This window comes from Erigeron canadensis, chromosome 2 (genome assembly GCF_010389155.1).
Source record: "Erigeron canadensis isolate Cc75 chromosome 2, C_canadensis_v1, whole genome shotgun sequence".
NCBI lineage: Eukaryota > Viridiplantae > Streptophyta > Magnoliopsida > Asterales > Asteraceae > Erigeron > Erigeron canadensis.
The window spans coordinates 41,096,700-41,119,656 of NC_057762.1; the positions used below are offsets into that span (position 1 = coordinate 41,096,700).

Genomic DNA, 22,957 nt, shown 5'->3' on the forward strand with positions numbered 1-22,957 from the left:
TGGCACTTATTCTTTATTTGTACTTTCTTTCCTTTTTAAAACCTCAATTTTCTATATCAAGATTAATGTGAATATATAAATGCACAACTTACAAGTTTTCATTGTATCATTGTTTTGTTTGAGATATTCCAGCTCTAGGGGTGGTTATTAAAATAAGTTACTAAAATATATACTTTTAGAAAATTATCATTTCTATGAAAAACGATTAGAAAAAAATCTGGTTAGACCAAATGGTTGAATTTATTTTGAATGTGGATTTCTATTTTACTCGTGTTAACTTTATAAGTAATTACGTAAAATTTGTTTTCCTTATTCATTTAGTCTCATTGTCAAACTTCCCACTTAGATAAAGGCACTGTAGATCTTTGATGATTTCAATCCTAGGATTTTGAGTTTTTTTTTTTTAAAGATCACGATGTTATAAATTATTATGAAGCTAAATATAATGTTATTTAGTAAATGTTTTGGGTTAATACCCCAGGGAGTCTCTATGAGTGCTTGGATTTGAGGAAGTTAGGTTCGAGTCTAAAAGAATAAGGTTTACCCCTAATAGACTATTAGGAGAATTTTCCTCATACCAGATATTGGGTGGGAGACTCTCTAATGTGAACTCGGTTCAGACAATATATTCCAGACCCCCCATTATGATATTCGACATGTACATGCCTAAAAAAAATTAATTTATTAACGTTTTTTTAGAGAAAGTACATTACTTATTGATTAAATTTTGCTTTCTATAGATGAAGTCAAAAACAAACTAAGCTCAAACTAATTGAAAAGTCTAAGTTATTTATGTTAAATGGCTTTTAATTTTATTATATGAATAATAAGCTAGTCAAATAGATAAGAATAACCATTTGCTTTAAAAAACTTATGTGTAACATGTCAACGGCTTAAATCTATAGCTAATAGCAATATTGTTATAACCAATTCTTTTATAAATTATTCATGAAATGCTAAAGAGATATCAGATAATAAAGTTGACCTAACAGCCCAACTTGTTTCAAGCTAACTTTGTTTTGAGCTTATATTGAAATGTTCGGGTTTAATAACTTAACTATTGTGGACCTCAACAAAATACGAGTACTTTGCAAATCACAAAACTTGTTACGTATTTTAATGTCACAACTACAGTACGTACCAACGATATCAAATTCTGCAAAAATTGAAATACAAAAACGTGAAATATAAACAATCATATCTCTACCAAGATGTAAACATTATATCATTATAATATTACGGAGTATATATTTAGTAAAACAATTATGTAGTCTTTTATGATAAGATAGAAGTTAACTCCCTTATTAGATAAACTCATAAAAGTCCAACCATACATACAAATTACAAATGCAACTAAAGTCGATCCGTTAATGGCGTTGAAACTTCGAATAACAGTATAACTATGGGCCCGAAAACACCTCAAGTTTGCCGTCAGAATGATCTTGTAACCAATAAGGGCATGACACGTTAGAGTTATTAAAAGGCGAAATGTATTTATTAGGGTGGCACGGCGTGGGGGCAAGTTGGTCATTAGAGGAAGGGGACCTACCTTTATAAGCAAGTTTGTTTGTATTTCACTATTTTGTAAAGTAAAGAATCCACAAGTCTACATAGTTTGAAAGCTGAAAAGCTTTATGTGCTAAACCAAACATATATCGAGTGGATACAAGATATTTTTAGTATTCATTTCTTAAAATTACACATTATCATTCTTTTATCAAATATTTAACCTTTAAAAAATGTTCATGACAAAAATTTGTCTCGTTGTTGATATGTTATTACTAAAATAAAACCTACACAATACTTTTTAACCATATACACAATACTGTATGTATTATGCGATTGTACAGTACAATCATATAATGCATATATTTGTTGTGTATAACTAAAGGGTGTTGTGTAAGGATCACTTCCCGTTATGAAATTGTTTTTATAAAGATATAGGAAAAATGTACATTATGCTTTTGAAGGGTTGAAATACAAGTCAATCACAAAGTTAAAAAAATAATATAAAAACGCACACTAAAAAAAAAAAAAAAACATCATGATCGAGCATCAATTGATTGTTGGGGTTGTTTGCTGGTGCAAATTACCCTTAAGTTTGAAGCGATCGCATTTATGGAATATTGAAAAGTAAAATGCATATCAATAATCATGTAAATCGTTTCACTATCATATCGGTTGTTGTTGTCGTCACTTTCCTTTTTAAATTGATCGTCACCTTATTGTCAATGTCGTTTTGCATCATAGTTTAGTTTCGGGCATATATATTACCCAAAAATGGAACAAGTTATCTACTGTATTACTTTCTAAGTTAGTAATTCACCATAAAACCCTGGACCTTCCATTAAGTAGCTCTAAGGGGAAACCTGATGACCTTAATTAACAAAAAAAGTAAGTAATAATAATTCTTTTTCTTGATAAAATAGTAACAACTTTGAGTCACTAATCAACTTGGAATAAATAAAGAGGTAAATAACATTATGGTGGTCGATGATGGTGGTGATCAGTTGATGGTTTGTCTCTTTATTTATTTCGGACTTTTTTTTTTTATAAATATTGTCGTGAAATTAAAATCACTATTTATTGATCAGAAAATGGAAATTTAATTACCTTTCTTTCTGGCATTTTGCCCTTTAGTTGTCGTTATGATTTTATGGTTTCATTAACAGAAAATGATGTCTAGTATTTTGTTTGTCTCCTGACTATACTTCCTGATCATGAAATTAAAAGAATTTCGATAGTCAATACTTGTAAAAGTGAGCAAACCAGCTAATTGAGTGTAATTAGGTGAATAACCTTATCAAAATGGTCGTTTAATGATATATGTTAATTGTAGAATTGAATATGATAGTGGTTTGAAAGAAAACTGATCTAGATACATATACTATTCGAACGATAGCAAAGGGCCGGGACCACATATCCACGTACGTACTGTTAATCTTGTAAAATATGTGTAGCCCACTATACAAGTAGCCATAAAAGCTTAATTAATCTTGGTAACTAATTAAAATATGCTTATAAACTTGATCATTTTAACACAATACATGATGAGGTCCCTTGATTCTATGGCATATAGTTCAAGTGGATGGTGCTTAATTGATAAAGTCCTTATATAAGCCTGCCTACATGTGATCAGCTTAGTGAAGCTTCTTAAAAAATGTTGATTATAAGGTGTATACATGTTTATCCTTCTAGATTGGTGACATTTTTTCAGAAAAGAAGTGCCAAAAATGATTCGATGTTCTTTTGATGAATATTTTGCCTACACATAAAAGTGTATATTGAATTATGCAAAATTGGACCAAAATACCAACTACATTATTCTACAAGTGTTATTTTTCTTTTCTGCAAAAAAGCTAAAAATGAAGTTGCTTGCAAGTTGCAACTAAAAATTAAATATAACCACCCAAAAAATATGAACAATGGCGCCGGCTTAAAATATACTATAAGATTATAAGTTCCATGTGGCTTGTTAGTTGTTACTAATAAGACACTAGCTAGTCTTCCGGTCAGGGCAATGAAGGAACCCGGCTATAGATTTTTGACAGGCCGGCCGGCCTTCATGACACAGATATTGTATAGTATGTATACTACCGTATATATGATATTTGTATCATACTTTTTCAGTCGACATAGATGGAAAAAAGAAGCTTTTTTTAAAAATGAAATCTATACCCACGAGACTGGACAACTTGTAGGTAATAGATTAAATATTTGGATTTTTGTAGAAGAGACTCATATAACTAGTGTAGTGTAGTGTAGTGTAGTGTAGTGTAGTGCCTTAACTTTTACTTATATCATTTTTATTCCATATTAACTATTAAGTTCATTTGAATGATTGGGAGCTTTAGAAAAATGTAAGAACGGAATTCTTGTAAAATATGTAATATAACAGAATGTAACGTTTTGTGTTAGTTTATAATTTACTAAAATATATATTTGGTTATAATCAATCAATTAATTAAGATCTTGTTGTACAATGACCATATAAAGTGAAGATATGCTCACAAACTTGCTATCTTTGTGTCTTTTTTTCGCAGATTACATTGCTTTTCTTTAATCTAAAACATTCACGATTCTTGTTTTGCAAAAAAAACTTAATGCTAACTTTAAAACACAACTGTTTGAATGTTTGAAGTACAACTATCGATCTATGGCCATTTTAATTAATTAGGCCAGCCACATTATGGTTGTTAATAAAGTCTTGCTTTCAATTTCAATGTGGCTTTTCATTAGTGTTCAAAGTCCAATAGCTGTCCAACTTGTTTGGTGGATCGCAATGTATACACCATACATAATTTGATTCTACTGATACATAGAGGTTATTAATCCTAACAAATCGCACGGCTCTTATGATCTTTGATAGTTCCATGAATCGATCCTTGACTTTGAGATATTCCCTTTTCGGAGGCATTTTGGCTATATTTAGATTGGTGATATCAAGTTGAGTTTTGGACATTGGCATAATTTGTATTTTTTGTGCAAATAGTTTTTACGAGCATCTATTTTTTCTAAAAGTTCAATTGAAGTAACATTAAGAAATTCTTTTCTTGTGAAACTACCTTGTATATGCTTTAAGGGAGCCCTACCAGCTAGAAGTTGTCCCATAACCACAACCAAAAGACAAGGTCGATTTCTAAAGCGTATAGCTTTGTTGGTTATGGAGATGAGAGAATTTCATAAGAGTCACGAGTTCTATCTAGAGCAGGTTGTTAAGCAAAATCGATTGAAGTCTCAATTGATTTGGCATTGGGTGGGTTAATAATAATAATAATAATAATAATAATACTTGATATAGACAGACTAATAGAGAAATATTCAGTAAAATACAGTAACTTGTAATTTTTAACTAAATGCAGACCAAGTAAGGTTTGTCTTTCGAGTTAGGTTGCCTAATCCATGAATTTTAACTAAGTGATGTCAAGAGCATGCTAATAAGAAAATGCACCCACACTACCAAGCATGCTGGTAGCCATCATGTAAGTTCTAATTTCTTTGTCCATTTTGACAGGCTTGTCAACCTTGAAGCTTAAACTAAGTGGTGTCCTTTTTTGTTGATACTTTTAATAGCTGCCCATGTACTGAATACTAACCATATCCAATACATATAATCTACAAATACTTACATTATGTCTGCTATGAAATTAGAACAAGTGGGCCTAAACCATTTGTCAACTTTGATTTCAGAAAATATGGTTGAACTTTAAATGGAAAGGGTCAATGTATCATAATTAATCAAGCTTTCCACTATCTTTTTTCTAATCTATCTTTTGTTTTTTCTTTCTTTCTTGGTGTACTTATCATGAATTTCGCTAATCCTTTTTTGAAACCGACCATAATGATACTGAATATATGAAAGAATTTCAAGTGTTCTATAAACACAGTTTCATTGTTGGCATCGTCTAGATACGAGTAACTCTATGACTTATACAAGTGATTGTCGCATGAGATTGGAATCAAACAAAAGTCTTCGATTGCAGGCTTAATTATGCTATATTTTCTCAAAGTGAATATATTTATCGATAAATGACACTTAAGAACAAAGTCAACATTAATTATTGAAAAACTATAATTCTCTACCGGCTGCGAGTCTCCAAGTGTCCACAAAGAGATGAGTTGAAATATAATCACTTTATATATGTAATCGTTTGGCCCTTTCTAACCATGAATCTACAACATAATTTTATAAACATTGATTTGTTTGATTGTCCCTTGCAATAGTGATGTCCATTTCAAAACAAAAAGAGTAATTACTCAACTTATTCATTAATTAGCTGGCTAATAGAAACAGGCCGGCCTCAAGTGATACAAAAGATGTGGGAGATCAGTGAACGTGCTACTTATAAAAAGTAGTATACCAAAAATAGTTTCCAGCTAAAGAAGTTTAAACAAATTAATGAATTTACCCAATCACTGACTGAAGGGAAATAGCTTCCTTGGTATATTGAAAACAGGCCGAATCACAACTATGTTCCAACTTCAAGTGTTTGGGAGATATATCATGATGTAAAATGAACTTTTCAATTTGATAGGCTGATCGATATGCATGGAACCGAACCGAAAAATAACAACATACAAGAATAAAAAGTAGTCTACCAAAAAGAGTTTCCAGCTGATGTATAGACTACAAGAGCAAGTACATGTGTTATATTTATAAGTAAAATGGTTGTTAATGGCATTGCTGGGAAAGATTAGTCCACTTGTGCCTTTAAATAATTAAGAGCTTGAAAGAATAGCTGAAATACTATTCAAGAAAAAGTGATTGCTAAATTGTAGTTATTGGTACTTGGATATATGTTACACTTGAGCTTCGGCTTTTGTGGTATGTATGGTGATTCATCGTCCTGTAGCTTGTGGGTTCAAGTCATATAGTGAACACTTGATAAATATATGTGTGAATCTGTATCAATTTGTTTATTTAACCTTTCCAAAAAAATAACGATATACCAGACTTGTTTATTTTCAGACAAAGCTTGGTTAATGAATTTGTACAAGTATTAACACAATATGTTTAGGATTTTGTAAAGTGACTTCCAGAAATGCACCTGAGAGAACAGGAGAAGTAAATAAATCTTGTCTCTAGAATGAACTTTTTTATGCTTTTGGACTTACGGTGTTTATTGCCAGTTTTTACAATTAAAGTATTTATTTGGCCTAGCATCAAAAAGATGTACTATCAATCAATTATTTTGCTCCCCTTATATTGATGTTTCCATGTGATAGATGTCTACCTGTTCTATTACTGACATCAGGTGCATTTTGTAAGATGAGGAGTCATCACAGCTGAAAAATACGACAATTAATCGCGTGTTTTTTGATTTATATACCACACGTCCACACTCCACACTTACATAACTGAAAATAACAAATATACAAAATTATCATGGTAAGCTGTAACCAGTCAGTCATGAATGGCAGCTGAACAACCCGATTAGATAGACTGCAAAAAGTATACCGGGGCATAATGGTTAACTACCAGCAGCTGAGAACATAAGATGGCAGCCGAACAACCCGCTTAGATAGACTGCAAAAAATATACAGCCGAACAACCTTAGTTCAAGGAGAGAGCAGTGAAGCCAACTTCTATATCTTACAGTAGCTTCCAAGGCCACCCTTTATCTCTACGCCTTCTTCCATGTGTCAAAAATACCAGACCAAATACAAGTGTTATTCTCAATACAGTAATACACATAAACGCAAGTCATTACTTTACTGTATGAGTACTCTCTGATAACTGAAATGAGAACTGTTATAAGAACTTGCATACACTGCCAAAATCTTGTTACTCGTCAACTGGCGTATGAAATTTTCCAAAAACTAGCATATACTTGATTTTGATGACAAAAATAAAACAAAGTCTGACACTAGTGGTCTTTTATTGTTTCTTGGTGTCTCTTAACGATTATCACTTTATATGACACCACTTTTGAAACATGTATTACAGGTTGTATCTTGCAGTAGCAAACAACAGAATGATGGTAAAAAAAAAATCAACAAAATGCATTAGCCATCATTTTTCATATATACATATTATGCAAATAAGAAAACTGAGCATACTGCTTCTTCAGATAATACGGAAAAAGCTTCAATCATCATTAAGCCTATTTTTCGCCTAATTTACTACTATTTTCAGGTCTGGCACTGACTGATTACAACAAATCCATCCCAAAATATTTATCAGGGAACGACTCTGTGAGATACAAGTTTCCCCCTATGAATATAGTTCCTAATGCTAATCAGGGGTAAATCTGTAACTGTACAATGAAAAATTGGACATGTTAGTCTCCAGAAAATAATGAGATGGTAGACTAGCAACCACATATTAGTTTGATCTGCTGTAATCATCAGTTTCATCAAAATTCCAGGATTCAACTCCAAATACCTCTTCAATCATACTACATGTTGGCAAGAAATCAGATTTAGATCTCAGACAAGAGAAATGCCCAACATCCCACACCCCTGAATCTAAAGGCTCAAAAATAAATTCGTTGTCGCCGCATGATTGGTTACTGTCAACCTTGACTTTATGCGTGCATGTTGCAGCAACTGTTGTATCAGATGATATGCAAGAGTCGTACTGGAAATCAAAGCCTCCATCAGTTTTCTCAGAAGACTGAGATGTTGAGTCAAAACTACAACTGCTATGCAACTTTCTGGGTTGCAAATCGTTGTAACAATCCTTGATAGAATCAAACTCAGGAATGTTATCCTGCTCCTCTGACCCGTCACACCCCTGCCACTCATCATCATCACTGTCAACATTCATTGGATCCCATCTGTTCTGATCTGCCCTTTTACGCAGCACAAAGACATTAAAGTAGTAGCTAACAATTTCCTGATTGGTGCGTGAGGGAAATTTGGCTGCAAGATGATTCCAGAAGTTTTTACCAACAGACACAGGGTTTGAATATACAACCTCATTGAACAAGTCCTCATCCTCTTCACTCCATTTCTCAGCAACCATCTCCCCCATATTATCAAACCCCAGCTCTGCAAACGTTTTGTGTCCAATGCTTTCCTTCAGAATCCCCCTAGCTTCTTTAACGTGTTGTTTGACACATTCAGGAGACCCATGATTTTTGCAGTAACAGTTTATTCTATTTCGTTGATCAATGTCATCATGCAGGGTGGGATCTTCGGGCATTCCAAGGACACAAGACCCCAAGAATTTAGAATCAACCTCATAATATCCACACCATTCGGGAATATCAGCTTGATAATCAGGTCCAATTGGTACTTCCTTTAGTGGAGAAAGTTCTAGAAGGTAAGAATAGGGATCAGAAGCTTGAAATGGTGCCTCTGATCTCAAATCTTCTTCCCTAGTTGTGCAACTGGCCCCTGATGACGTGGAAAGGCGCCCAGGAAGAGTACTATCAACATCGACTTTTTTGGTGCAGACAGGAAGATCATTTAACTTGCCATTTACATACCCATATTCAACTTCATTAATTGGTTTATGGAAGCAGCCCTCATCTTTATCTATCATAGGATAGTCACTAGTTAAAGATACAGAAAGATAAAACTAATACCGATGTTTGCGACCATCTATATTTATATCACGTAACAATAAAAGTATGTCTTTTGCAATCAAGTGGCACATTTCGTTAGACATAAACACATCAAACATAACTACATTGTCTTTAAAAGGTTTCAAAATTTACATAATGCTAAAAAGAAAAGAACTTAAAACGAACTCGTTCCCCAACACACCTGACTGAAGGTGAACATCGTCATTAGTAAACTGCAAACAAGAAACCAAATGACAACCATGATCCAACTTCAAATGCTTAGGAGAAACGTCATATTCCTCTTGAGCTAGTTGTCGTTTCTGCACCATGTTTTAACTGCAAGAATAGCGTTCAAGCATGTCAAGATACAGTTATCAGCTAATAAATCAATGCAATCTCTTTGCAATCTTGGAAAGCAGAATACAAGAAAACTTGATTTTGCTAATAGTGTTGTATGTTAAAAATAGGATACTGAATTGGAAAAAATGTTAAATTTAAGGAATATGGGCACAAAAGTTTTTAAAGTGTTAATGTAGGCTTCAAATGAGGGTAAAAAAAAAAAAAAGTTTCACACCCCACGTGGCAAGTCAAACCCAAAATAAATAATTTGACTTTTTTTTTAATAATTAAAAATTATTTATTTCCTCCTAAAAATCACGAAAAACAGCAAACCAATCGTAAAATCTGGATTATAAATCGTAAAAATTGAGACTGAAATATAAATAAAGATAAATAATTACCTTCTAAGAATATCTGTAACTTTGCAAGTATTTAAAATTAGATCCCCAATTTGAAGAAACCCTAATTCCAGATCCCCAAATTCAAAAATCAACAGAAATCGTAGATTTGATTGAACTTCAGATATAAAATTAAATCGAATTAAACAAAAAACCTAATCGATTTTAAAAACCCTAAATCGGTCAAAAATAGTCAAGATCTAAAATTAGGGCAAAAAGAAGATTAATTTCAGACAAAAAACAATTGATTTAAGCAATAGAATAACAGATCTAATAGATCTGATGAGAAGTCATGAAAAATTCGAAACCCTAATCTAAAAATCAATTTACTTAACGGCAGATTTTAAAAAATAGCTTAACTGAAAGAAGAAAACGCGAATTGAAAGAATATGATGATAATTTGGAGAAATACAGGTGAATTCGTAACGAATTTTGCGATTAGGGTTTGAACGGAAGGGAATTTAAAATAATTGGGGGCAGGAGAGGCGTGGAAAAGGTGAAGACGAGGTGGGTGATTGTTTGTACTTTGTAGCAAGTGGTCAGCAAACGAGTGACAAAATGACTATAAAGGGTATCTAGTTGTGTCTTTGAGTGGGTCTGAGGGCGATTCTTGTTTTTAATTTTTATAGGGGTGTTTTGGGTAATTGGTGAAGGACAGAAATAACATGTTGTACACTTGTTTTGATTTTTGAATAGTCTATGACAAGTTGACTACATCTTACCTCACCTTGTTTTTTGTCACTTATTTCATATGACGATATATAAAATGATTTTAGTCAAAAATAAAGACAAATTTTAAAAAAAAAACAGAAAAAATAATATTTTGTGTTTGTTTGTCAAAATAATTGATAGCATAAATATCCACCCGATTCATTCCACTATTGGTGAATATTAATTAAGTAGATGAATATTGGATGTCAATAGTAATTCGAATAACCATTTATCCGATTCAATTAAATCTTTTATAAACTTAACGGACGCAAAGTGTTTACTTAACGACTCAAGTTAATCATTAATTAAAAAGTGATGAATATTGAATGTAGAGCGAATACGGATCTTTAATTGAATGAATATGGATTAGAATTGTTCATCTATGGATGTCATTTATTAACCCGAAATTAACTACACATACAAGCATATTTATTGATGACAACAATGTTTACTATACATTGCAAGTTGTTTTGTTGAAAAAATATTTTAAAAACATCTGATACATCCATCCATTGGATATGGATATGGAGTGATGGACGGATGAAATTTTTTTAAATGGCTATCGATATGGATGATAAAAAATAAATGGATGTGGGTATAAATATAACAACATCTGATCCGATCTATTGTCATTCAACTGCATCATCTCTAAATTGCCCTAATAGTCATGAGTTTCGCCCCCAGCTCTAATTTGATAAATCCTGCAAGGGCTTTAAGTCAGGTTATGTTGATGTTGGGTTGTTTAGAAGTAAACTTGGTCTTATTACACACAAAAGAACTTTCTCATAAACCCTTTTTTCTTAGCAAACCTTACAAAAAAGGAGACGATATTAGTACTTAATATTTGTATAAATCATTCATGCATAATCTATTTGTGCAGTTTGCTATAAATCTTATACAATGTGATAGATCTAACAAAATTTATGGTACATGTTGCATACATTATTCAATGAATTGATGAAATATATTGTGAAGGTGAAAAACGGGTTCCCCTGCATTAACTCAATGTATATGATATGTCATGTAATGTAATTTACAACAAAATTATTTTTTTTTTCACAAATTATTCATATTTACTACTGTAATATAATGAGGCCAATCAACATGTTAAACTCCACATTTTTATAAACAATAGCAGCATTTGTAAACTTGAAAGAAACCAGAGCACCACCGCATGCTTTCTGGTTCTGATCACATGGCAACAGATAAAGGCTCATAGATCAACACCCTCATCAAGGCCTTTAGAACTGATCATCACGTTTGAATCTATTTGCTTGTCGAATTTCTTTTTCCTTCTATCTTCAAACTCTTGAAATCCTTCCATCTAAGAGTCAATGCCATTCGTTTAGACCATTTAAAATATTTTCTACCCAGTTTTGGTTTTGAATAACGGTGTAAGAAGACGACGTCTTCACGGGTCTTCGTTTTTAACAGGATATCAAGAGAGCCGAGATGGTAATCAAGAAATGAGAAGTTGAAGTTTACCTGTTGGAACTGATCCATAGATATAGGGTTACCATGCAATGAAATATTCTGTAGTGTCTTGCATTCTTTCAATAAACTTGGAGGAATCTGTATGCAAATAACAATACTTGCAAAATCAAAATTGGAGGCAAACAAAGTGACTTTTGCTAAATTAACAAGGTCATCCCTTGGTCAACTTCTATCGAGAGCGTCTTAAAGTTCTATTCACGAAAAATGATTTACAATGAAAATTTACCTGTTTTAGATTGTTATGATCGAAGCACATTGACTTCAGATGGACAAGACTGCACACTGAAGCAGGAAGTTCTTCAATAGAATTTTCTGAGCCAAAAAAGAGAAAATTTGTTAGACTAAGAAAGCAAAATTAACATGTGCAAGGTTCTGCCTCGTTTCAATTTTGGCATAAGGGAACAACCGATGAAGTTAAAGTGAAAAAAATAATAATAATAATAATAAAACAAATAATACCGTTGGCTTGTAGCTCTTCCAAAGAAAAGCAGCTCCCTATAGATTCTGGGAGAGACCTTAGCTTATTATGCGACACGTTTAGTAGCAACAACTGCAATAAAAGGGTCAAATGAATCTTACACAAAAAGATTCAATACTAATGAATTACGCAGATACTTGGAAATAACAAAACTGGGATGTCAAATGATAAAAAAGAGCAATTTTAGAAATAACATCTTCTAGATGCATAAATCAAGTAAAAACTACATCCACTGGACAAAACACTTTGCATGAACCGATTACACGAAAGATTAATATTCAAATAAAGAACTTGCAAGTGAGACACTACTACTTACATTGCGCAAGCTTCCTATGGTTTCTGGCAGGCTGGTTAACATGTTAGCAGAGATGGATAGCCGCTCAAGTCTCACCAATTGGCCAACTAAAGACAGAGAATAATGAAACACCAAAAAGCATTGAAAAATATTAACAAAAGATAACTAACAGTCTTATCACACAGACTACAGCAGTATATAGTTTTTGAAAATAAACTTACAAAAGCAGAGTATGTTTTATGAAACAAAATCCTTTCACATTTTAAAATATGATGACAGATAGAAATGAACAAATTGGTTTGATCGACATTCAAGAGGTCAACCCGCTCTCTGATGATACCCAATATAAATCTTCTACTTCTTTGATCAATAAAACTCAGCATTATACTATAATGCTCTCAATCCCTATTTTAACAAGTCCGAAGTCCCCAACTAAGAATCCTAACCATTTAATGAAACTGCTGTCAATCAGACCAATAAAAATTATCTTTATATAAAGAAACAGACTATATCTACATGAATAAGTATACCCATAGTTGGATATAAAAGGAACTATTTGTCCCTATAGTATTCATACTCGAAAGCGAAAAATATACCTTCATCGGGCAAGGTGGTGAGTCGATTCCCATCGAGTATGATAAACTTTAGAGACTGAAGTTTTCCCATGTTCATTGGAAGACGCTCAATTGCATTATTTGCCAAAATCTGAAGTCAAGGTATCACCATGTAAGATACGATCAATTCTAAGAAAATACAGATACAATGATGCAGAAGTTTCGGTTTATACCAGTCTCTGCATATTTATTAATTTGCTGATCTCCTCTGGAACATCAACTGCAGTAACCACAAATGATGAGTACACATTGAAACTCTAATACGTCTCTCGAGAACAATTAATTAAGAAAAACTGAAGTAAACTAAAGCAAAACAAGAAAACTCTTTCATCATCAAAATGACACATAAGGTGGTAAGTAATTTAAGCTTATGGATTCATTAGGCAAATTTCGTAATCTAAACTTAATCACACAGAGTAATCCCGAATTCTATGAAATGAAATGGGGACAATCAATATTAATATTCATCAAAAGTGAACAATTGTCCCACATCCCATGATAAACCTCCTAAACAACTACTGAACCGTTCCAAACAAATTCCATTTTGAAATAAGCTTACGACATGTTTGCTCAACATTTTCTTTGCCTGATTTTTTGAAGTAACAACATTACTTTTGGAAATTTATTACAATATTTTTATACTGTAATAAATTTTAACCAGTGTTACAAATACAAAAATCAGAAGCTCAGAATTGCTCCCATCTCAGGTAATGTAAACCTAGTGATCAACTTTTCAGTAACGTGGATTAGTATCAACTACTTATTGTTGGAAAGAAACATGGAAAACAAAATGTATCAAACTAAATGTGTGCCATCCAGATATTAACTGATGTTACAAAAAAAAGAAATCATTACCTAATTTGTTTTGTGTTAAATCCAGCGTCCGAACAGATTTATCCAGCTCTAGAACTTCATCTGGAAAGGACTGTTTAACCATCACAACAAATCAATGCAAAAATATAACCAGTTAATTAAGTTTAATTCTGAAAACTTGTGTTCCTAATTGTAACCAGTCAAACTTCAATCAAGAATGACAAGTAAACTGCAGATAGCACAAAGATATACTAGAACAATTCTCAATCTTAAACATATTACTTTAGATACAAACAATAAGTAATAGTTGATCCATGTACCTGAACTTATAGACACCGACAACGATTTTAGCTTTACAATTTAATTTCTGTAGGATTAAGGACAATGCAATCACATCCTAGTTCTTACTTTTAGAATATAGACTTTTCTCATCAAAATCAGCATATTTTACGCTTATTGTCTTTGTTACTTTATAAACGTGACACTCCTATTCAAACTCACGATATCTGATCAACACATACACATACAAACAGATACGAAAGTTTATCCAGTTCCCTTAAGCCTTTCTATAAAACCTTGTAACAGTTAATTAAGTTACAAACAAACTACCCGTATCGCATGCATTATCGCAATTTACAATGTTACGGTGTACCACACGTGGCTCTGGTTGTATATACTTATCAAAAGTTTAAACCTTTAAGCACTAGTCAAAACTAACACTACATAAAAACCTGCCATCCCTAAACGACGAATAACGCAAGTCATAGAAACGAAATCAGGATGTTGAAACTCGTCGTAAAGTTTGACAATTTAATCATTGACATATATATAGTTTAATAATAAGAGGCACCTAATATTGTTAGATGAATAAAACTAACAGAGGCTTTCATTCCAATAACATTGTTAAATAATAATAAAAATGAATTAAATTATAAATATAATTTCAGGATATAAACAGAAATGTAAAACCTTTAATTTAGAGTCACGTAAAGCAACAATGCCAGTGGCGCGCCATCTAGAAAGACGGCTGGCTTTGGAATCACCACCGCTCTTGCTTGCAAAACATCCCATCCTCCGCCGCAGCTGTCCGACTAATCGCGACGGCAATGAGCTGAAGTTTACTCCGACGAGATTTAATTCGCCAGTAGGAGGAGGTGAAAAGGAGTTTGAAAAGAAAGAAAGGTGAAAGTTATGGTCGATGATGACGAAACTGGCGTAGACTCTTTAGATCGGGTTTGGGTTTGGGTTTGGGTTGGGCTTTTCGGTCATCGTACGGGGCGCCAATATGACGCAATGAATAATATATATTTATCCTCATATTTCTCATGTTTACATTTTAAGTTTCTAACAATTTACTTTTCCAAAATATCCATATTTCAATTCTATATTTATGTAACACCTTTTCTCTCTCCTCAAATCTTAACCAATCATTTGTTTTCTCTCTCTTCTATAAATCATTTATTCCTCCAATTCATTTAAAATCTTTTATCTCAAAAAACGTACATCGATAAATTATAAAAATTATATGGGTGTTCTTAAAATTTCATGCTCTTTCATTAGAGATGTCATTCGATATACTTTTGACGAATTTTTAAATCCGAGGGCGGAGCCCGTACGGTTAAGGCATTTGGCTATCACGCTCTATGACCTATCACCCCACCATCTCACCGCCACAACGCGCGGGTACTTGCTCTCGTATTATTAACTTGAGTTTGTGACCCATCAATCGAATTTTATTTATTCACCAAGTCAACAACATACCATAACATTGGACGTTTTGGTTGACAAATTATTTTTTAAACAAATAAAATCTGGTGTTGAATGAATAAAATTTGAAAGAATGCTTTTCATTTTTAAAAATCTAAGTATTGTACGATATGAAAATTATTCTTAAACCTCGAATAATCAAATGAAAGATTGTTTACATTCTAAATAAATGAGATTTTTTTTATTGAACAACCAAATACAACCTCTTTGAAACATAACACAAAAAACCATGTTTAAATTCCTTTGAATAAAAATACAACATCAAAAAATATTTATAAACTATGTTTAATAGGGATGGGATAAGTTACCCAACTTGATTAATCAAGTTGGAATTATCTTGATCTTTGAGTTAAAATTACGGATTAAGATTAAAAGGATTATATCAAAGGTTAAAATTGTTTTAACTTAACCCATCAAGTTATTTTCAATTTGAATGAATCCGTTTACAATTTATAAAAAAAATAAATATACATTGAATATTCTTTGCTCGTATATTCTTTTTAGTTGTCGCGACGTCAACTTAATTTTAAGATAGGACCTGAGCCTAGAGTCAGTGACGCACCCCACAAGTATGACTGTTTACCAGTTATAGATAATTTGACTTGAACCGCTAGACATTTGTCTTACTTTTTACTTAATTAATTTTTTTTACTTAATTACTTTTTACTTAATTAATAGTTTAACCTTTCAACCTTTTTTTGTGTTTGAGTAGATTGATGAGTTTCATTGCTGTCGCATGCTTCCCTTCTTTTGATATGATTATTACTTGCATACAAGAAAACAATTAAAAACCATATATAATGAAATCTTTATAATACCCACAAATTACAAATGTAGCCAATGCTGAATCACTTGCTATATCACATATCTTAAACAGCTGGTGCATGGCCAAGCTTCACAAGTTGTCAAGTCAATTCATACTCTGAGAGAGAACTTTGACCACACTATATGATGCAGTTAGAAGTGCATTCAAATGGCTCAAGAACAAATGATTAAATCAAAGACCGAAAACATTAACAAAACATCAATATTCTTATAAAACTCAAAATCAATCAACTGAATTTTACAATAACTAAAACACCTATTTATAAAAATACTAATACCACTAAAATAGGAAACAAATCAATTCAAACTTATCACAATAAATAAAAAGATAACTTATAAAAATAAAATATAACTTATTAAAATAGAAGATATAACTTATTAAAATAGAAGATAATCTGGTCACGAGTCTCCTGCATCACTATATACCAGTAGCATCAGATGCGAAATCATCAAACTTTAAATTTTAAATGAGTTTTTTACACTTGGAAGTTGGATCTTATGATACACTATACAGATACAGCCAAGTTTCGCAAGGATCAAAACAAAGACGGATCATATACAACCGGGCGCATCAAAGTTTGGAAACTGCAAAAACTTTATGGACAAAGGAGTGATGGAAATTGGGGTATTCACCTTCACCATAGCTGGTCTGAAACTTAGGATGTCTCCGATTTCTGTCAACTTTAATGGAACTCCATTTAGAAGCATTGTTTTACTTCGAATATCACCGTCTTGTGGTGTTAAGTGGTACTCCTCTCTAGATAAGTTTTCATCTGTCGATTTCGTTCCAATGCATGAGACTGTTGTCTTGAGACCATGAGCAAATGATGTTTTCTTTTCCGAGGTTTTGTGCTGACTTGTACGGAGATTCATGTTCAGGATGTTGTAAACATCAAGTTTGAAATCAGTCTGATTGCTTAGATTGATCAGAAGCAAAGTTATACCCGTCTGCAACAAGAAAACAACATATCAGAAACACAAAAGCAGGTGTTAACAACTGGCAATCTGATTTTGATTATAACTTTATAGTCGCAATGACCAATTGACCACTTACAAAACACAAGTCCGAGTAGCCCACTACTGTATTGGGTTTCTTTTCTTTTGACAATATCATATAGTATGCGACAGAGCAAGATTGCATCATTTTCTTTCTTGAAAAGCTTTCTGCTTACGATATCATCTTATTGCCATCATTGGCAGCTCCACAACCACAAGATTCTCTAATTTTGTTATTACTGGAAATTAATTTTTTTTACATCTATACAATTTTCTAAAACTAAGCGCACAATTGTCACTAGCCTTTTCTATGAGATAAACAGTGTAATAAAATACTGGAACAAGAACTTACTTTCCCTTTTGAACAATGAGCGTAAGTGCGCAAATGTGGCGCAATGTTTCTTCTATCAACAGCAAGAACTCCTCTGCCCATAAGTCGATGCCAAAGAAGTGCACTGCATCAATTCATTCATTCAAAAAAACAAGATGGTCATGTCTACTAGCCAAGTTGAAATACAAATCAAACTCAAAATTTGGCCAATTTTTCAAGATCCACACCTGTAGTAGTCAGGGTTAGGCATGAACGTCGTTTTGTTCAGAAGACCGTAGTTTCCGCCAATTAAGGTTTGTCGGCAATATACTTTCGTGTGATACTTCGCTGCCATTCCAAGCTGATCCAAGTACCTACACATTGAAATTGTGTGTATGATTAAAGTAATAGAAATTGTGTGAGTCTGGTGATCAAATAAGTAGAACTCAGATTTATAAGTTAACAGTAACTCTTTGTTTAACTTAAAAGCCAAAATTATATAGATGGTGGTATCAAATTCTAGTCCAGAAGGTCATACTCGTAGGACAACCTTGAAATTCAAAGTGGACCTTGGATTTATACCTCACACAATACTTGAAGGTGTGTAAAGAGATGATTAATGAATTTACCAGAAGCTATCTACAAAAGAGTCTGAAACATGAAGACCACCACTGTTGAAGGCCCCGCCAGATTCCCCAATCCAAGCAGATGCCCATGGGCCATTTGTTTGAATGGTTTCTCGAAGATCATTAAATGTGACAGATGCACGATTTAAAACATGGGGATCTAGTATCTTTTCTACCAAAGTTGGATCAACACCTGAATAGAGAAAATACACTCACGATAAGTATACTTACATGCTTGTATTCACAAGAGAGAATCAGCGTTGACCTGAAAGAGTCAAAACTAGTTTTTTTCATATTCAAAATTAACAAAGATTCTTTTGTTATTCTTACCTACCACAATGTCAATTTTCTACCCCATTTTATGTAGTGAAATATGGTTATTGGTATTTCCACATAAATCAAATTATTCATTTCAATCTTGAAGTTATAACAACCTCTCTTTTGACCAATGTTTTAAAAACCGGTATTTTTGTTATACCGGCGTGGAAAAATTTTCCGGTATTACCGGTATTATCGGTAATACCGGAAATACCGGCCGGTACGACTATTTTTAATTTATTATATTTTTTGTGTAAAAATCCTACAAAACTTGTTACAATTTAACAAAAATAGTCAAAATGCAATTATAATTTACTCAAAAATAATACCAAATATGTATTTCATAACAAAATATAGGTTTTAAAGTTCACAAATAACAAAAAATAACATTAAAGTATCATAAAAATAATTTTTTTAAAAAATCAAGATTTATTTTTTGAAAATACCGGTATGGTAATACCGGAAATACCGGCCGGTATTGAATAGTGAAAATACCGGAAAAATACCGGACTTAAAATATCGGCGTGGTCTCCGGTACCGGTAATACCGGCCGGTATTTACCGGTATTTAAGACATTGCTTTTGACACTCAAAAGTCAACGATCAACTATCCCACAATATAAGGATCTGATATGAGCAAACTAAGCAACACAAACCTGCTCCTAGATTGTACATGTGGTGCGTCATGACATTGACAATTTCCGACCCTGAAACTTTAAGAAGCTTAGCATACCATTGTTTATCAAAGAACCCTCCTGGTGCCACGAGTAATGGTTTTGGCTTGAATTTCTTGTATGAATCATCAATTATATCCCTGAGTTGAAGTACATCGCTCCCATACTGCTTAGCATCCACCATCGCACCAATCCCCTTACCACTTAACTCGTTACCTGCAGCAACGAATTGTAAATTAGACCAAATATACAAATTGACTTGTAGCTAGTAAAAACAGACAGGAAAAATAAAAAATCTTGGACCACGAAAAAATAAAAAATCTTGAATCACATGATCATGACTACAGATGATATATATTGCAAAAACAACTGTCTACAGAAATATACCAAACTCCCATGAGTCTATCTGATACCCTTTGGATACAGTATACTTTATGAAATCGCGAGCATTGCTGGAATTCCAATCTCCTCCCCAAACGCCCTTTTTAATCTGGTGTCTCCCGTATAGTGCATTCAAGCCAACTGTCACAAGTGCTCTACAATGAAACATTTCTTTTTTCAGCACAAGTAAATCAACGTTACACATTTCCACAATAACAATCACCGTGCACTACAAAATAATTATAGTCAAACAATCGTTGATCAATCGAATGTTGCATTTATCTATGGGCAGGAAGCAAAAAAGATGAAAAACTCACCTTGTTTCTAAGAAGAAATGATTCAGTTCATCCCATCTACTCATATTAAGACATCCTTTGGAGAACCCAAACAGTCCCCCTTTCATTTTTATAAATGGGTGGCATGGACCCGAGAAACTACGTACGTCATATAATACTTGGTCTTGTAAGGAACCTCCCACTCGTATTCTCAATCGTTCAAAAGCTGTCAAAAAAACCATCAAAAAGAAATCATATTTAGTAAATATGAATAATTCACATTACAGGACATCAAAAGCAGAAGCTGTCACTAGGTAAACCCGACAAATAGCAAACCTTGCACTGCTTTGACTAGAAAAGGATGTGATAAATCCTGAGAACAAGAAAAACATAATACGTAAGGACGCTGCAGACTACAAACTAGCAGGCCCTCGTTGTATATCAGGTGAACAGTATGATATTTATATCTAACACTATATTAATTTAAAATGACTACTTATAATCTTTCTTGAACCAAAACAGCATCCACTGTGCACTTACCAGATTTAAAGCAGACGAAGATCCCCATGGGCATTGATGATAATCACACTTATTGCTTGGCCACCAATCTATAGTAGCGCAGATATAATTTGCATCCGTATGTGTTATTGGTAAACTCCCATTAATAATAAGATGCGCTTCTTCAACATTCCGCGCCAATATTACAGAAATCGACACTAGAAATGTAAACAATGTAGTGCAAAACTCCATTGATGTATCACTCTGTGAGATGCAATACAATAAGTACAAATATGAACTAAAAGATTCTTCTATCAAATTCTTGATAAAAATTAAAATGAGACTAATTATTATCTTTAACAAATTAGGTGTTCCTGAACAGTCTTTTCTATCAACTAACACACTTACCTTTTTCCTTTTTTAAGTAAAAAAAGCCAACTAAATATTTCTTATAAAAAGGCCAAACTATTAATTTACCATGCCTTTTCAGCTACTAAATAAACCCTAAAAGTAGAAGCAAAGCTATCAAGGCCATCAATTCTTAACTTATAAGAAACAATACTATTTAAAACCACCAAATTAGCTCCCACTTAATATAATTAAAAGAGCTTTAATTAACTTATAAATAACTGTTACCAGTAAATACAGCTACGTACATAACATCAAATTGAATATCAATAATATTTGAATAGAAATTAACTTAACAGCTAAATAAAGATTTACACAGTGAAAACACTTCAACAAGATTTAACAAATTGAAAAACCCAGATAGAAAAAGCTTTAAAATAAATAAAAAAGCTTCAACAAGATTAAGCAAAATGAAAAACCCAGATAGAAAAACTAACCTTTGAGTGATTAAACGAAAGTTTACAAACAAAAGCAGCTCAATTTATGTGTTTTTGCTACATAAAAAAATAAAATGAAAAAGCTTTCTTATTTGGCGGTTAATATAAATCTGCTTGGATTGGTGTGTTTTAGGAAAATGTTCGTCAGAATCTTGAGCTAGTATTGAGATTTGGTGTTTATTTATTTAATTAATAGATTTAACTAATTTTGTAAATGATTTGAGGATGCTAAAGTATGAATTATGTGGGGGTTAGTGTGAATTAATTATTTGGTGAAGGGTTTTATTCCAAGGGAAGCAGATGAAATAAACAGCTACACTTTTCCAAATATTCTTTATGCTCCCTCCCGCTAATTTTGTTAAATTTGGATCGTTGATTTGAAGTTAATTTTGATTTATATTCTACTGTAAAAACTTATTTGTAAGAGTACATACTAAAAATTTTAAAAAGTCACACATTGCATGCATTTTTAGCGGTGCGTATTAAAATTTACGGATTTTTTAATTATTTACTTTTCAAGATCTAAAATAAACTATTGTATTACTAACACGGTACTTACACACGGGTGACGCTGACAGCAACCGATAGTAATGGTGACGAAACGTATTTAGATAATTGATGTAAAAATAAATTATTTAAAAGATTAAAGAAGATATTTTTAAAAAGAAAAATATTAAACGAATTCTTAAGAACTTCACATAACGTGCATAAAAAAGTTATACGTTTTCATATCAAAAGTTCATCCTGAATTTTATGGTAAGTATACAACTATTTTATGCACATTAACTAGCAAAACCCTTTAAAAAATTGGAGACTGGTGATATAATTTAATCATTAAGGATATATTGATAAATTCTTTTATGGGGAAATATAATTTGTTGTTTACCGTAGTGTTGTTACCTTACAAACTTCTTCTTCAACTTTGGAACGTGATTGGATAAATAAGTCGTCCCCTTAAATGTGAGAGCAACATATATGATGTCAACAACATGTATTAATTCCTTTTTTTCTTCTAAAACTTTAATTTTTTAACAAGGATAGTGTAATCTTGATTTAAATTTACTTTTAACAAATATATTTATTATAAATAAAATGCTAAACAAAGCACTTAACACTTCACTTATTTAGTAATAAGGGGAGCCAAATCATAATTTTAAAATTATTATAGAGAATTGTATATTGATTCGTTTTTTTTAATATAAAAAATAAGATTGATTGTAATCATAATATTTCATTTGTTCTTATTTGTAGTATCATATCCAATTGCATAAAACATATATTTATGCATGT

The 22,957-nt window shown here is 32.4% G+C and overlaps 3 protein-coding genes across 3 annotated transcripts; all 3 read right to left on the bottom strand.

Annotated features, from left to right (window-relative positions):
- Positions 1-7,482: 7,482 nt before the first annotated feature.
- LOC122589046 lies at positions 7,483-10,289 on the bottom strand. The gene is made up of 3 exons (XM_043761285.1): positions 9,752-10,289; positions 9,214-9,347; positions 7,483-8,982 (listed from the first exon to the last, which is right to left on the bottom strand). Exons 2-3 carry the CDS (start codon positions 9,338-9,340, stop codon positions 7,826-7,828), a joined length of 1,284 nt encoding a protein of 427 aa, XP_043617220.1. The 5' UTR covers positions 9,341-9,347; positions 9,752-10,289; the 3' UTR covers positions 7,483-7,825.
- Positions 10,290-11,429: 1,140 nt separating this feature from the next.
- On the bottom strand, positions 11,430-15,385 carry LOC122589090 (plant intracellular Ras-group-related LRR protein 7-like). The gene is made up of 9 exons (XM_043761332.1): positions 15,123-15,385; positions 14,196-14,265; positions 13,514-13,560; positions 13,323-13,431; positions 12,748-12,833; positions 12,413-12,503; positions 12,180-12,265; positions 11,945-12,031; positions 11,430-11,783 (listed from the first exon to the last, which is right to left on the bottom strand). Exons 1-9 carry the CDS (start codon positions 15,222-15,224, stop codon positions 11,673-11,675), a joined length of 789 nt encoding a protein of 262 aa, XP_043617267.1. The 5' UTR covers positions 15,225-15,385; the 3' UTR covers positions 11,430-11,672.
- A 1,783-nt stretch (positions 15,386-17,168) lies between these two features.
- On the bottom strand, positions 17,169-21,767 carry LOC122588862 (heparanase-like protein 1). The gene is made up of 10 exons (XM_043761078.1): positions 21,668-21,767; positions 20,865-21,086; positions 20,661-20,697; positions 20,367-20,550; positions 20,056-20,204; positions 19,651-19,884; positions 18,681-18,870; positions 18,300-18,425; positions 18,094-18,196; positions 17,169-17,693 (listed from the first exon to the last, which is right to left on the bottom strand). Exons 2-10 carry the CDS (start codon positions 21,072-21,074, stop codon positions 17,298-17,300), a joined length of 1,629 nt encoding a protein of 542 aa, XP_043617013.1. The 5' UTR covers positions 21,075-21,086; positions 21,668-21,767; the 3' UTR covers positions 17,169-17,297.
- Positions 21,768-22,957: the final 1,190 nt, after the last annotated feature.

Bases quoted from the DNA above. Each gene is read 5' to 3' on its own strand.
- LOC122589046 (XM_043761285.1), bottom strand. From the start codon at position 9,340: ATGGTGCAGAAACGACAACTAGCTCAAGAGGAATATGACGTTTCTCCT. The intron at 8,983-9,213 runs GTGTGTTGGGGA...ATCCTATGATAG, and splicing joins CGATGTTCACCTTCAGTCAG to ATAAAGATGAGGGCTGCTTC.
- LOC122589090 (XM_043761332.1), bottom strand. From the start codon at position 15,224: ATGGGATGTTTTGCAAGCAAGAGCGGTGGTGATTCCAAAGCCAGCCGT. The intron at 12,266-12,412 runs GTATTATTTGTT...TTTTTGGCTCAG, and splicing joins GGAAGAGCTACAAGCCAACG to AAAATTCTATTGAAGAACTT. The intron at 11,784-11,944 runs GTAAACTTCAAC...ATTGACTCTTAG, and splicing joins CTATGGATCAGTTCCAACAG to ATGGAAGGATTTCAAGAGTT.
- LOC122588862 (XM_043761078.1), bottom strand. From the start codon at position 21,074: ATGGAGTTTTGCACTACATTGTTTACATTTCTAGTGTCGATTTCTGTA. The intron at 20,205-20,366 runs GTGAGTTTTTCA...GTTTCATTGTAG, and splicing joins CATTTCTTCTTAGAAACAAG to AGCACTTGTGACAGTTGGCT. The intron at 18,197-18,299 runs GTGTGGATCTTG...GAATTGATGCAG, and splicing joins CCTAACCCTGACTACTACAG to TGCACTTCTTTGGCATCGAC.